The sequence below is a fragment of the Schistocerca gregaria genome, chromosome 5 (genome assembly GCF_023897955.1).
Source record: "Schistocerca gregaria isolate iqSchGreg1 chromosome 5, iqSchGreg1.2, whole genome shotgun sequence".
In the NCBI taxonomy this organism is placed as follows: domain Eukaryota; kingdom Metazoa; phylum Arthropoda; class Insecta; order Orthoptera; family Acrididae; genus Schistocerca; species Schistocerca gregaria.
The window spans coordinates 27,087,437-27,103,183 of NC_064924.1; the positions used below are offsets into that span (position 1 = coordinate 27,087,437).

Below are 15,747 nucleotides of genomic sequence, written 5' to 3' on the forward strand. Positions count from 1 at the left end.
ATTAAATCTGCCCTTCTTCCGTTGCGTTCTGCTAACGTCCTTGCCTCTCCGAATCTTTAGTCGTCTAAGCCAGATGCGTTTACTCAAATCTGGCTGAGATTTGATATATACAGGTAATATTTCAGGGCATGAAAACTAGGGTCGAAATCTCATACAAAATCCACTTTGAACTTAGTTGTAGGAGGTTAGACTTTTAAGTTATATCGTATAGATACCATACGTTCGAGAAACAATATTGCTCTCTAAGACTGTACTTGTCGCACTATTGCAATAAATTATCATAATTATTTCAAACATTAATGTTTGAGCACACATGCCACCCAGTGGTCTTGCTATTTAATTTCTGCGCCTACATCCACACCATACCGCTCAAGAAACCTAATGGTGTGTGGTGCAGGGTACTTCGGATACCAAAAGCTGATTCACCCTTTCTGCATCTACAGCTACATCAATACAACGCAAGCCACCTGACGGTGTATGGCGGAGGGTACCCTGAGTACCTCTATCGGTTCTCCCTTCTATTCCAGTCTCGTATTGTTCGTGGAAAGAAGGATTGTCGGTATGCTTCTGTGTGGGCTCTAATCTCTCTGATTTTATCCTCATGGTCTCTTCGCGAGATGTACGTAGGAGGGAGAAATATACTGCTTGACTCTTCGGTGAAGGTATATTCTCGAAACTTCAACAAAAGCCCGTATCGAGCTACTGAGCGTCTCTCCTGCAGAGTCTTCCACTGGAGTTTATCTATCATCTCCGTAACGCTTTCGCCATTACTAAATGATCCTGTAACGAAGCGCGCTGCTCTCCGTTGGATCTTCTCTATCTCTTCTATCGACCCCATCTGGTACGGCTCCCACACTGCTGAGCAGTATTCAAGCAGTGAGCGAACAAGCGTAATGTAACCTACTTCCTTTGTTTTCGGATTGCATTTCCTTAGGATTCTTCCAATGAATCTCAGTCTGGCATCTGCTTTACCGACGATCAACTTTATATGATCATTCCATTTTAAATCACTCCTAGTGCGTACTCCCAGATAATTTATGGAATTAACTGCTTCCAGTTGCTGACCTGCTATTTTGTAGCTAAATGATAAAGGATCTATCTTTCTATAAATTCGCAGCACATTACACTTGTCTACATTCAGATTCAATTGCCATTCCCTGCACCATGCGTCAATTCGCTGGAGATCCTCCTGCATTTCAGTACAATTTTCCATTGTTACGACCTCTCGATAAACCACAGCATCATCTGCAAAAAGCCTCGGTGAACTTCCGATGTCATCCACCAGGTCACTTATGTATATTGTAAATAGCAACGGTCCTATGACACTCCCCTGCGGCACACCTGAAATCATACTTCGGAAGACTTCTCTCCATTGAGAATGACATGCTGCATTCTGTTATCTAGGAACTCCTCAATCTAATGAAACAATTGGTCTGATAGTCCATATGCTCTTACTTTGTTCATTAAACGACTGTGAGGAACTGTATCGAACGCCTTGCGGAAGTCAAGAAACACGGCATCTTCCTGTGAACCCGTGTCTATGGCCCTCTGCGTGTCGTGGACGAACAGCGCGAGCTGGGTTTCACACGACCGTCTTTTTCGAAACCCATACTGATTCCTACAGAGTAGATTTCTAGTCTCCAGAAAAGTCATTATACTCGAACATAATACGTGTTCCAAAATTCTACAACTGATCGACGTTAGAGATATAGTTCTATAGTTCTGCACATCTGTTCGAGGTCCCTTCTTGAAAACGGGGATGACCTGTGCCCTTTTCCAATCCCTTGGAACGCTACGCTCTTCTAGAGACTTACGGTACACCGCTGCAAGAAGGGGGGCAAGTTCATTCGCGTACTCTGTGTAAAATCGAACTGGTATCCCATCAGGTCCAGCGGCCTTTCCTCTTTTGAGCGATTTTCGTTGTTTCTTTATCCCTCTGTCGTCTATTTCGACATCTACCCTTTTGTCATCTGTGCGACAATCTAGAGAAGGAACTACAGTGCAGTCATCCTCTGTGAAACAGCTTCGGAAAAAGACATTTAATATTTCGGCCTTTAGTCTGTCATCCTCTGTTTCAGTGCCATTTTGGTCACAGAGTGTCTGGACATTTTGTTTTGATCCACCTACCGCTTCGACATAAGACCAAAATTTCTTAGGATTTTCTGCCAAGTCAGTACTCCTACGTTGCCGCGTCTCAGGAGGCGTCTTGTTGGGCCTAGGAAGGGAATTCTCTAACCTAAAAAAACCGATGTGCACTCCACACGTACTCCGCTACCCTTGTAGCCGCTTCCGGCGTGTAGTGCACGCCTGACCTATTCAGGGGGCGCTACATTTCTCCACCCAATAGCAGTGGTCGAGAAATTTGCACCCCAGACCTCCGCAGAATCGTCTGAGCCTCTGGTTTAAGCCTTCCACTCGGCTCCGAACCAGAGGACCGCGATCGGTTCTGTGAACGATACCACAAATAGTTAGCTCTGATTCCACCCCGTGAGCGAGGCTTTCCGCCTTCACCAATTCCGCCAACCGCCTGTACGAACTGAGGATGACCTCTGAATCCAGATGGCAGGAGTCATTGGTGTTGACATGAACAACAATTTGCAGTTGGGTGCACCCAGTGCTCTCTATCGCCGCTGGCAGGGCCTCCTCCACATCTCGGATGAGACCCCCCGGCAAGCAGACAGAGTGAACACTGGCCTTCTTCCCCGACCTTCTCGCTATTTCCCTAAGGGGCTCCATCACCCGCCTAACGTTGGAGCTCCCGATAACTAATGAACCCCTCCCCCCGTTTGCCTGCTCGGACCTTACTGAAGGAGCGGCTACATGTCCACTTACAGGCAGAGTGGGCGATGCCACACGGCTAGCCTCCACATTGACCCTCCGCCTCGCGCGCCCCGAAAGCCGCTGAACCCGCCACTCCCCTTGGGGAGAGGGTGACCCAACCGCGCCCGGTACCCGCGAAGATGTCTCGATAGCAGGGACAGTGGGTTAAGCATGTGACACCTGGGGTGTACCATGCGACGCACCAGACTCCCCACTGCCGCTACACTCCGAGACAGCAGCCTGAAGACAGCTGACTGCGCCCATCAACAAGTTCAGCTGTTCGCGAACAGTGGCCAGCTCCTCGTCCGTCCGTACACAGCACTCTGTTCCACTCACGAACGGTGCGTGGGAAGAATGATTCTCGTAAACCTCTGCTCTAGCTCTAATTTCTGTAAGTTTCTCGTCGCGGTCATGTATGTGGGGGGAAGCTATACGTTGTCTCACTCTTCCCGAAAAGTACTCTCTCGAAATTTCGCTAGTAAACCTTTCGGCAATGCACGACGCCTCTCTCGTGGCGTCTGCCACTGTTGTTTGTTTAGCATCTCTGAAACGCTCTCACGCGGGCTAAGAGACATTGTGACGAAGCGTGCTGCTCCTCTTAGATCTTCAGTATCTCTTCTGACAGTCCTACCTGTTAAGGACCCCAGACTGATGAAGAGTACTAAACAATCGCTCGAAGCTACTCCCTTCATGGATGAGTTACAGTTCTTTAAGATTCTTCCTGTGAATTTCAATGTGGCATCTGCTTTTCCTAATACACTCCAGGAAAAAAAATAGTACACCTGGAAAGACGACGTCGAATATGATCTAAGACGGCATGTGTCACGTGGGGGATAGTAGATGTACTCATAACAGTTTCAACTTGGTTCGCCAACCATGATGACAATATCTACCAGAGCGTTACCTGTGCCTGCTCTTTAATAGGGAATGCTCACAGCAGGTGCAAACTTGTGACGCAAGCAGTCAACCAAGCTACAGGGATGCACTCGTACTAGCTACAGCTGCAAAAAGCGAGTTTGAAAGGAGTCAGATTCTGGCCTTCCGAAGGGCGGGATGGTCCTTTCGGAGAACGGCCACATAAGATGCTGGTATGAGTGGTCACACGAGCCTTCTCACACCCGCAAACGAGATTCTGGGCGCCCACGAGGATCGTCGTATATTAAGGGCAGCAGCCACAGACCGTGCACACAGCGCAAATAAGAGCGCTTGTGAGCCCACTCCACAGCATCGTCGTGCACGGCCCGGCTGGTAACGTCGGAGGATCTCTTGGCAGATGGAATGGCGCGATGAAGGCAGGTTGTGCCTGCACACAAGTCACGGTCGTTTGCGCGCACGGCGTAGGCTGGGCGAGCGCCGTCTCGTGGTGCGACTCACTGGCCCCGGCCCGAGCCTTACGGTTCGGTGTGCGATAAACTAAAACTTTCGTTCACCTTTGATGTCTCTGGACTGGATGCTAACCAGCTCTCGGTACGTGCGGAATGGTGTGAGACATGTTCTTTTGTCGTTCTTGCAACAAGAAGATCATGTGTTGTTTTAACACACACGCTGCCCATGAAATTCACTGTGCTCAGCGAGACGTGCGGCAACTTCCCTGGCCAGCGTGACATCCGGACTCGGCTCCAGTGGAGCGCGTGTGGGACGTGACGGGACGAGAAGTGACTGGTGAGACTCGTCGACCAGCAACTCTTATAGAACTACGTGAACAGGACGAGTAGGCGTGGTACAACGTGTCCCAGGACAGTATTCGCTGTCGACCAGCAACCCTTACAGAACTACGTGAACAGGGCGAGCAGGCGTGGTACAACGTGTCCCAGGACAGTATTCGCTGTCGACCAGCAACCCTTACAGAACTACGTGAACAGGGAGACACTGAAGCACAAAAGAAACTGGTCTAGGCATTCGTATTCAGATACAGATATATGTAAACAGGCGGAATAGGGCACTGCGGTCGGCAACGCCTATATAAGGCAACAAGTGTTGTTGGAACGATTACTGCTGCTACAATTGCAGGTTATCAAGATTTAAGTGGATTTCAACGTGGTGTTATAGTCTGCCCACGAGAGATGGTACGCAGAATCTCCGAGGTGGCGATGAAGTGTGGATTTTCCCCTAAGACCATTTCACGAGTGTACTGTGAAAATCAGGAATCCGGTAAAACATCAAATCTCCGACATGGCTGCGGCCGGAAAAAAAATCCTGCAAGAACGGGACCAACAACTACTGAAGTAAATCGTTCAACGTGACAGAAGTGCAACCCTTCCGCAAACTGCTGCAGATTTCAGTGCTGGGCCATTGACAAGTGCGAACCAGTCAACGAAGCATCGTCTATATGGGCTGTCGAAACTGAAGGTCCACTCGTGTACCCTTGATGACTTCACGACACAAGGCTTTATGCCTTACCTGGGCTTGTCAACGCCAACATTGGTCTGTCAATGGAAACATGTTGTCTGGTCGGACGAGTCTCGTCACAAATTGTAACCTCATGAATCTATGGATCCTGGATGCCAGCAGGTGACTGTTCACGTTGGTGGAGGCTCTGTAATGGTGTGGGGCGTGTGCAGCTGGAGTGATGGGGCCCCTGATATGTCTACATACTACTATGGCAGGCGGCACATACGTAAGTATCCTGTCTGATCACCTGCATCCATTCATGTCCATTGTGAATTCCGACGAACTTGGGCAGTTCCAGTAGGACAATGCGACACCCCACACGTACAGAATAGCTACAGAGTGGCTCCAGGAACACTCTTCTGAGTTTAAACACTTCCGCTGGCCACCACTATCCCCAAACATGAACATTATTGAGGGTATCAGGGATGCCTTGCAATGTGCTATTAAGAAGAGATCTCCATCACCTCGTTCTCTTACGGATTTATGGACAGGTCTGCAGGATTCCCTCCAGCATTACTTCAGACATTAGTAGAGTTCATGCCACGTCGTCTTGCCTCACCTGTGCGTGCTCGTGGGAGTCCTACACAATATTAGACAGGTGTTCTAGTTCCCTTCACTCTGCTGGGGCAGCAGCTACTGCTGTCCTTTTAACACTATATGCCACCATTGTGGACCACGAGGTCGACACATGGCCACACTACTGATCTAGGATACCATGGGTGGACGCTAGGTGACAGGGTTTACCTGTAACTGCTGTAGCTTGCTAGAGTAATAAAGAGTGTATATGCACATTGTCTCTCTGCCTCCCGTAGCCCTTGCCAAACCACTCAATGCACAACCCCCAGGCTGGGAGATGCCCATCTTGACAGCTAGTAGAACCCATCATAGAGGTCAACACACACTACACATCTATAGAACTGAGATCATCGAAATGTGCTGCCTAACCTGTAACGTAGATCACTACAGCCAGTTTACACCAGTCTTGACGACATCCTTACGTATTTTCGATAAATAATAGAAGACTTTTGAACATGTGGCAAAATTCATATTGATCAGGTACTTTGAACATTCCCAAGATAATAATGGCCTTTTTCTTCTTAGTTTTCAACGAAATATTGTGGCTGTTTTGTTTTAATGGCTTTTTTATACTGCAGAAATGATGTCACATAAAGGAGCAGTGTGGCATCGGATATCTTGAGCATGACATCATAAAGGGGACTTTGGGTTGTGGCGTCTAGTGTGGAGTCAATGAATGCATAGAACCAGGATTCAAGATCGGTGAAGTCTGCTGGAATCCTCATAGCCATTCTACTTCAGTCCATCATGAAGCTGTGATACGAGTCCATAAAATAAAAATTTTCGAGTTTTTTAATTGATTTGCTTCCTAAAACTTCAATGAGAGTGAGAGAGCTGTTTGCAGATTGGTAAAGACAGAATGAAAAAATGTAGGGGCAACAATGGTGTGGTGTAGATGACGCCATCGCTCACATGTGAGTAGCGCCGTCTAACGACGGGCTGTGTCGCTGGCAACTCTGCCTCTGCTGTTGCCGCATATTGCCCGACAGTTCCGCATACCACAGTGGAAACTGTGTCGCCTGGCAACGAGACGCGCTGATAGTTGCTCCCATATGAAGGTGGCCTCGGATTTGGACATCTGCGTACGTTGCTGATGGCCGCAGCTGTGTCCACTGTCGTGGAGGTCATGCCTCTGAGAGCAGTCAGGCCAACAGTCGAAATGTGAACTGAAAAAGTCGCTTAACACCACGCAAATCAGTAACTCCTGAAAACAAATTCGCTCCAGATACTCTCCAAACTCTAATCTGTCCTCCACAACATAGGTTTGTTCACATAAATAGCAACAGGATAAGCAATAAATTTCATATAATGTGGAATGATTTCGTAGAAGTCCTATTATCTCTGAATTCGAGTGAAAAAAGCGTGGCAAAATTCTTAATCTGTAGCTTGGAAGTACCAGAAATGAATCCAGGACTTCGGCTTATCTCTTGACTGTTACAAGTACAAGCAGAAGCAGTTGCAATAACAATGTCCCTTGCTCTTACTTTGTTATAGCTGTCTTTGGAGTGAGTTCGTTTGCTGCAGATGTGGTCATCGCAGCATGTTCGATTGCTGCTGATGTTAGCGCTCTTGCTTTCCCAGAAAATAGGGCAGAGCTGTAGCCTTGTCTGCTGAAATCTGCATGCGATTATTTTGTATATCTTTTAATACCCGTTCACTGACACTACAGAGCAAGTTCTTTCACTATCAAAAGTTGAGTGCTGTCCCTGACAACGCAACCTCTTTCTGTGTGGGCGGGCTGTGGTTAATTGAAGCTGGTCGCCGTACCCAGCCTCTGGCAGGTTCTGCTGCCGCACCACTGTGAAAGAGCCTCTTCAGAAACTTGGAAAGAAACGGGACAACCTTGTGACAGTCTGAGGGCTCTGCTCGGTGCGTCATGCAGGCTCAGGTGGCGCCACTGTAGGCATCTTCCCGGAGTCGAATTTCGGTGCGCCACAGAGTTTCAGCTTGTCGCACACAGTTACCTGCATAATTACTGGAAAAGGCCTTCTTCGTTAGAACTACTATAATGAGTGTGAGTACTACTTTACTAGACTGGTAAAATGAATGGGGATAGCTTTAGTAGGACCTATACAATGCCTACAGATACTATGTTGCTGGAAATTGATGAGGACTGGGAAACAGACAAAGGTTACTACTCTATTAGGACTGTTCGAATGAGGCCGTTACTGCTTTACACGGGGGGCGTTCAGTAAGTAATGCAACACGTTCTTTTTATGAAAGCAGGTTGGTTTTATTCAGGGTTCCAATACACCATATTATTTCTCACCCTTTTGGCTAAAAAACCCTGTTTTCCAACATAATCTCCATCCAGTGCAATGGCCTTACACAACCTTACTAGAGGGCCTGTACGTCCACACGGTAGCACTTTATTATTAGACACTGGATCTAACGTCTTTCTGCGTCAATTTCCTTTCCATCACCCAAGCTCAACTTCCTGTGAAACCAAACAGATGGAAGTTGGAAGGTGCGAGATCTGGGCTGTAGGATGGATGCGGAAGATGTACCCCAACTGGTAGACGAGAGTGCCAGCACTACTAATGGAGACGTCCATTTGGACAGTGGGGTGGTGTCGGACACGTTTACGCTACCTTGCCGTGATGATGGCAGACATCTCTCCTAGCGACCCACCGTGGTGTTGTCTCTATAGACACTGTTTCTATAAACACTGTCTCTATAGACACTGTGCAAGCGCCGATAAATAACTGCGATGCTCTATTTTCCATCAAAAGGAACTCAGTGGTAGCTCTTTGCTTGGTATGCACCTTTGTTACAGACAGAAGCCATTCTGAAGGTTACGTACTGCGCCACCATCTATCGACTTCATGAAGCTGTATGGACCGGGGCGGGAATATTCCACGATGTCCCGCAACGAATTGCGAATTTTTTAAACCGAAATCGGCCAAGAATAAAAAAGTGTTGCATTAGTTGGTGAATGCCCCTCGCATACAAAGACTGGACTACTTTGCTAGGGAGTGTCCTAGTAGACATAACGACTGGCATTGATACAGACCTTGCCGAACTTAGTGAGGCCCTTGTTTTCTGAGCGCTGTCCTGGGTTATCTACCAGCGAGCAGTCTGCCCTGGAACAGAGGCGAGTCACCTAAAGCTGTACTCACGAGAGAGGAAAGGAACAGTAACGCACATTTCTGTAGCAGAAACAGGTAGCTACATGTACAGATAAATAGAGGAGTTCAAATAGGTTTCGCCATTTTCATTGCATCTTCTGAACACTGTATGAAAGTATTATTCTGGCTAATACAAATATAAATGGTTACTCAAAATGAAGTTAACACTCAAATGGTAGAAACAATTTATTAACTTTACGTTTCAAATGATATGCTGCAAGTGCGAACTCAGCCTGTCAAGTCCGTACAGGCCTTTGATTGGGAATGAATGGATGATAATGATGATTAGTGTTTTAGGGCGCTCAACAACAAGGTTATCAGCGCCCTTTACCAAAAAATCAATTCAGAGCCGATCTTTGTGAGAAGTGGAAATGTTCAAATTGCAAGATTGGACACAGCAAATCAAAACAAGTAGACAAAAGGTATCTCATCCGGTATACAGTCCTTTAGGTCACTGATGGCGCGAACTGTTCTGATGTAAACGCGTTCCTCTGACAAGCGACATAGGCAGAACCACATGGTTTTAAGTCAAGAGACTGTGGAGGTCAGGACAGTGGTTCGTGACGACCTGTCCATCGACATGGAGACGTCGCATCGAGATATACGGACCCAGTGCAGAGTGCTCTCTTCGGATTTCTACTGGTAGTTCGTCAAAGACGTAGGGTCCAGTGACTCCAGCGGCGATCACAGTGCACTAACAATCACTTTGGGGGAATCATGTTTATGAGTCGTGGGTTTACATATGGCCAGAAAAATGATATGTCGGTTCATAAAACCACTTGTGTGAATAATGGCTTCATTGCTGAATGCCATTACATTGAGAATATCTAGCAGGATATTTCAGCTAAAGTTTGAGAGAACTCCACCCACCTACATTTCTGCGACAATGTTAAACCTTGGGCAATTCTGATGTGATAGGTCTCATCCGAAGCTCGTGTTCCAAGGTGCACCACACTATTTGATTTCGAAAGACTCTGCAATACGGCTTCATGTACAACAGCGATGTTTTTTGTTCGCATCCTCCTGACCTAGGACATCCTGCATTGCTTCGATAGTTGTTAGCTACCGATCCAGTATCGACAGCCTTCTTGTATATACGGTACACTGTTAAACAGCTGGGTGGCTCACCTGGAAATCGGTATCTAAACTTTTCACGGACAAGAGTCGGCGAACCACACACTTGCACCAGGCCTGCTGCAAATCATCTTTGCTCCAGTGTCTATCGTTCAGTCATAGTGTTATCTAAAAACAGAGTAGTCTGAAGACGTTACAACGATCAGCTGTGCAACAGCTAAAAATACAATATATGCTGCGATACATTTCAATAAATTATTTCAGCCCGCTACGTGTTATGTCCATTTCAGTGTTAACATATTGACAAACCCTCTAGTATCATTTATTGGAACGGTCTAATGCACGCACGTGGCCTCCGTAATTGATCTAGATCCAGCTAAACTCAGCCACTGAAGGCAGTGTGGCTGGTCTACGGCAGCGTGCTGCTTGGGTGTTGGCAGGCGGCAGTCGAAAGGGGTGTACAAAGTCTCGCTCCACCCTGCCTGCCGCTGTCTCCGCAACGATCATTAAAGCTGCTCAGCCTGCCTCTGCCACAACGGAGACACGGGAGTGCGCGTGTAGTGAAGCACAGAACTTACAGCAGGCCAGCTCTGGTTTTCGCAAGCCTGGCGACCTTCGCGGGACCCGTCCAGTCTGCTGCATCTGAGAGCAGGTTGCGCTGTCAATCCTACGTGACTACAGAACAGCCAGGTGTTATATTTGCTTAGGTAGTTCCATTACAGTCCATTACTATAATGGTGGGTGCAACAAAATGAAAAGAACCAAATGTAAAGGAGATTGAGCATAAATTAGGAATTGGAAGGAAACGGAGTCAAAGTGCAACATGGAAAGTTGTTGTTAGTATATGATATTAAGAAGAAAAGCACCACAAACTGTAATGTTCTTGCAAGTACAGTAATTCCCTACTCCTTAAGAAAATGAGATTATTTATTGATTAGACTTCGATAAATAACCATTAAATAAATACTTCGAGGTTATTGCAGTAGACAGAAGAGATAAACGCTACCCTACTCTAAACAAAACATCAAAGTCATTCCACTCTCAAACAGCATGTGAGGAAAATGAACAGTGTGAAAGTCATTACATATCTCACTGTTCTGTGTGCAATCCACATTTCAACCATGTACACTCTAAGTCAAAAAATTAAAATAACAAATAAAAAGAAAGAAAGTAAAATGTAGAAAAATTAGTGATTTATTCAACAGGGTGAGCTTCAGTAATTGAGCAAGTCAGTAACACGTCGTCCCAACTCTGGTCCTCATGCAGGCAGATACTCGGCTTGTTCTTCATTGTAGGATGTCCTCCTGACGTATATCGTGCCAAATCGCATCAAACTGGTGCGTTAGATCGTTAAAATTTCGATCTGGTTTGAGGGACCTGCCCATAATGCTCAACTCTCGTTTTGGGAGCGACCTGGAGGCCTCGCTGGCCGTTGTTGGCTCTGGCGAGCACAAAGCCGAGCAGCAGGAACCCCCGCCGTGTGCGGTGGGTATTCTCTTGCTGAAACGTACAGTCTGTATAAGCAAGAGTGTGGCCGTCATTACACAAGGATAGTAAAATATGTCGCCTTAGTTCTTTCAGATTTACCTAATTTCATCGACATCAACAATCTTGATCATGTTGAGCACCACAGTGGACAATGACATTAACGATTAACGAAAACAGTCTCATCTGTATTATTATACATTTAACGTGTTACAAGAATTTTTTTCGTATAAATCGGCAACCTTTGTCAAAGCAAACGTTTTGAATAATTTCACATATTTTTTCAACAGCGTATTTCCCCCAGTCTCTATCTGACCCTCCTAGTCTGTAGCTGACAAGTTGAAATCTGCTCCTATTACAAAAGAAAGCGTAAAAAATTTTCCACATCTGCTTTGAACAACGTTTTAGCTCCCATATTCTTTCAGGGAACTGTTACTGTTCATAAACGAGACAATGTACCATGACTGCACCTCCAGTTAATTAATATCACTGTCTTTCTTCTCTTAAAGGATGAATACACCAGGCACTGCTTAATGTGACCTATTTCTCTCTCCATGCAATTCAGCATTAGGCTTATGAATTAACTGTTTTAAGCTAAAAGTGCATAAGTGCGTGCCAGTCTTGACAACAAAGGTCTTTTGTAGGGATGTGCTACTAGCATTTTTAGTGCAGAGGACTAACAGAAGCCAAAATTTTGATGTTTATGTGATTCCATTTGTACATATTTTAGTTCACAGAATTGGACTGTCTTGCATTTTAGTCAGGAATGAAATATAAATATTTGCGTAAAGTAGATGCTAAGAAGGAAATTTTTTTAATAAAAAACAAGGAAGAACATGAAAATACGGACATGCTGAGAAGAATTATCACATTTCTGACAATGGATAAAAAAAAATAGTTATAAAAATTTGTGCAAATCAAAAAAATTTTGAATTTTTATGATATTTTACAGAATACAATGGAACACTTGATTTTCATTTGCTGATTATTCGTTGCTTTTATCATACAAAAACATTAAGAGGTACTATAATGACTAAAACTGAAATGATGTCTTCCATTTGAAATTTTTCGTTGTTCTCATTTCATAAAAAGCCCACAAAATGGAAAATTTGCTCTTTTACATTGAGATATTATCTCTAATATATTACATAAGATGCATACTTTTTATTTAAGTCATTTGACACATAAGAAGATAAAAAACTAGTTGTTTGCAATTACTGTTTCATCTATCTGCTTATAAATTTTATGTACATTTAAAATTTTCATTTCCAGAAAAGAATGGTCATTAAATTTTGCATTTATAAAAAATTTAATAATCTGTGTAAGTTCATACCTGGACGACATTAGACAATAGGCATATGGTCTCTTGCAATAGGCAGCTGACTAAATTGTAATTGGAGTGTTTGTGAAAAGCTTCATAAGTATTCACAGGTCTTGAACATATATTTTGTTTAAGGATGACAAAAAAAGTCATACAAATCAAAGTATACAGAAAGTCCTGTATCTTTCCCTATTTGTGAATGAAGGAAGAATAATAGTGAAGAATGTAAGAACCATACACTCCTACCGGCTCAAAGAATAGACACATACTCAATGTGGACCTGAATAAGGATGTCAGTTTGTGAAAATTAATAGAGATATAAAGATTTGGAAATGTATTGAATTAACTGAGATTGAGTATTATGTACAAGCAGGAGTCATACATAACTGAATACAGCTATCAACACAAGATGCCAACACAAATAAATATTTTTCAATACATTTTACTTGGGAAAATAGATTTTGCATAATATATGATTACTCACTTCAGTACATTAAGAACTATCAACAAAAGTTTGTAAATGAAACAATAACTAAACAGAAGTAGTACAGGAATTCTAAGGTATCAAAATACAGACTAATTTAAAATGTCATCCTAAATATTATTGCTTTTAAAGCACATAATAATGATGGGTATTATAAAAAATTATTATTATGAGAATTGTACTTTATTATTGATTAATATTGTTGATTAACCACATGGCTATAATTCAAACAATCCTAATTATTAGGTAACTGCAATTTGTAAGTAATTAACAATATAATTTCTGTTACATCTTATGGACTGAATAGTCAAGCAGAATAACTCAAAAAATATATAAATTTTTATGTTATAGACAGGACTGTTAGTGAGACTCAGTGTTTTCATCATTTTTATTAAACAGACACATTATAAAGATAATTTTATACTCCTTTTTATTTAGTTGTATGTCTCATTAACCAATATTTTCCTTTATGAGTTTTAAAATCTGAGCTAAATCGTCCAATGTATAAATTTTAAAAGTTGCTCAAAATTATCTTGGAGGCTATACAATAAATTGTATTTATTGTATACTTAGCAAGCACAATATTAAAACTTCGGTCAGTTATTAAATATTACATTGAAATATCATACTTTCCTCTTCTGATTAGTGGGGCAGATACTTCAAAAAGAACAGTTGATTATGTGAATTCTATTATTAGTACAATTATTTCATGAAAGATATTATTGTCATCATCAGTTCAGTACAAAGGAAAAGTAATAGTAAGATTTGACATCCTGTCACCAGAATTGTAGTGAGGATCGAATCATAATGTTGTCTGTTAGGCAAAGGAGGGCCACAATACCATATCTGCACATTACAAACAGGAAATCTTCGTGTAAAACAATAAAAGAATATAAAACTAATTAGCTGCTTAAGAATTTTAATTTTGTCTTTCTGAATAAAATTTCAGTTCCTCAGCAATTAGATTACCTTGCTCAGAAAATACAACTGATTATATTATCTTCAAATTCAGTTTGTAGTGTAGGCATGGATTTTACAGAATGCATGATACACAAAAGATAGATTAATATATAAAGGATGTCATATGATTTTTGCAAAAGAGCAAGAGTGCAGCAATATGTTAAGAATATTTCACAATCTGATTGGACTATTTGTTACAACTAATAAGTTAAAATTATTAAAATAAATTTATTGCTCATATTTTGTTGACAGAGGATTGTTGACAATAATAATAGTACTTCTGGAATCATCTAAATTCCTAAAACAGTTAGGTATTACACAGAATGTCATTCAGCTGTGCAAAGAAAAACTGTAGAATTGACAATTAGAGATAATAGCACTGAATGCTAGCAATACACTTAAAACATTTTTACTATCCATATTTATTTCCAGCCAACAGCCTTGCCACAGTGGTAACACTGGTTCCCATCAGATCACCAAAGTTAAGCGCTGTTGGGCTGGGCTAACACTTTGATGGGTGACCATCTGGTCTGCCAAGCGCTGTTGGCTAGTGTGATGCACTCAGCCCTTGCGAGGCAAACTGAGGAGCTACTTGATTGAAAAGTAGCGCCTCCAGTCTTAGAAACTGATATTCGGCTGGAAGAACAGTGTGCTGACCACATGCCCCTCCATATCTGCATACAGTGATGCCTATGGGCTGAGGATGACACGGCGGCCGACTGTACCTTTGGGTCTTCATAGCTTGTTGAGTGGGAGTTTAGTTATAATAGTTATTTTCATTCAGAGAGTAGTTTTAGCGAAACATAATTAATATTAATAGTTATAAGTGTAGAGTGTTGTTCAGTACAAAATACAGGATTTGTCCTTGAGGTTGCTTTTATTTTAAATGTTTCAAATGCTTTGTTACAAGCGCTCTGCTGTCGCCTGTTCACATCTCCAGACCGGCAAGTTATGTATTTAGCTTTTCCAGTGTTTTACTAGCAGCATATTTACTAAATTTCGTTTGTGTTTTTCTGTTTAAGAGGTTTAATCTCGTTTTAATATGTAAATGACTTCTTAGCTAATCAAACCTGTTCCTGAGTTAATTATTTGAGGAATTCTTGTAGCCTCTTCCCAGTACATTCTGTAAGTAGGTATTTTTACAACACCTCGCAGAATTTATATCCCAAGCTACATTTCTCTTTCACAAACATTTATATCCAAAGATGCCCAAGTCTTCTGCTTACACTAAAGGTTAGATCTATCGACGAGGTTGAGGATGATCCCATCAACACACATTGCTCTGAAATATTGTGAAGGTGTGAGATCACCTTCTGAAGCATCAGAGGAAATTGCATTATTTACTCGCTTTTCCATGTCCTTCATTCGCCACTGAAGCTTGCAGCGCATCTCTTATTGACTTTTCTGAGCCGAATAATGTGCTGCATGGTTTTAAACATCTAGTAAACTTCTTGAAGCCAACGGAACATCATCTACAACATTTCATCAAGCGATTATTATCAATATTG

At 43.0% G+C, this 15,747-nt stretch overlaps 1 protein-coding gene and 1 pseudogene across 1 annotated transcript in view; one reads left to right on the forward strand and one right to left on the reverse strand.

Annotated features, from left to right (window-relative positions):
- LOC126272786 (dipeptidase 1-like) overlaps positions 1 to 15,747 on the reverse strand; it is a 108,177-nt gene that overhangs the window by 51,640 nt on the left and 40,790 nt on the right. Inside the window, exon 4 of the mRNA XM_049975934.1 lies at positions 8,801 to 8,870. Within this exon, the coding sequence (XP_049831891.1) occupies positions 8,801 to 8,870 (70 nt within the window). The remainder of the gene's footprint in view (positions 1 to 8,800; positions 8,871 to 15,747) is intronic.
- On the forward strand, positions 14,671 to 14,788 carry LOC126274331 (5S ribosomal RNA; annotated as a pseudogene).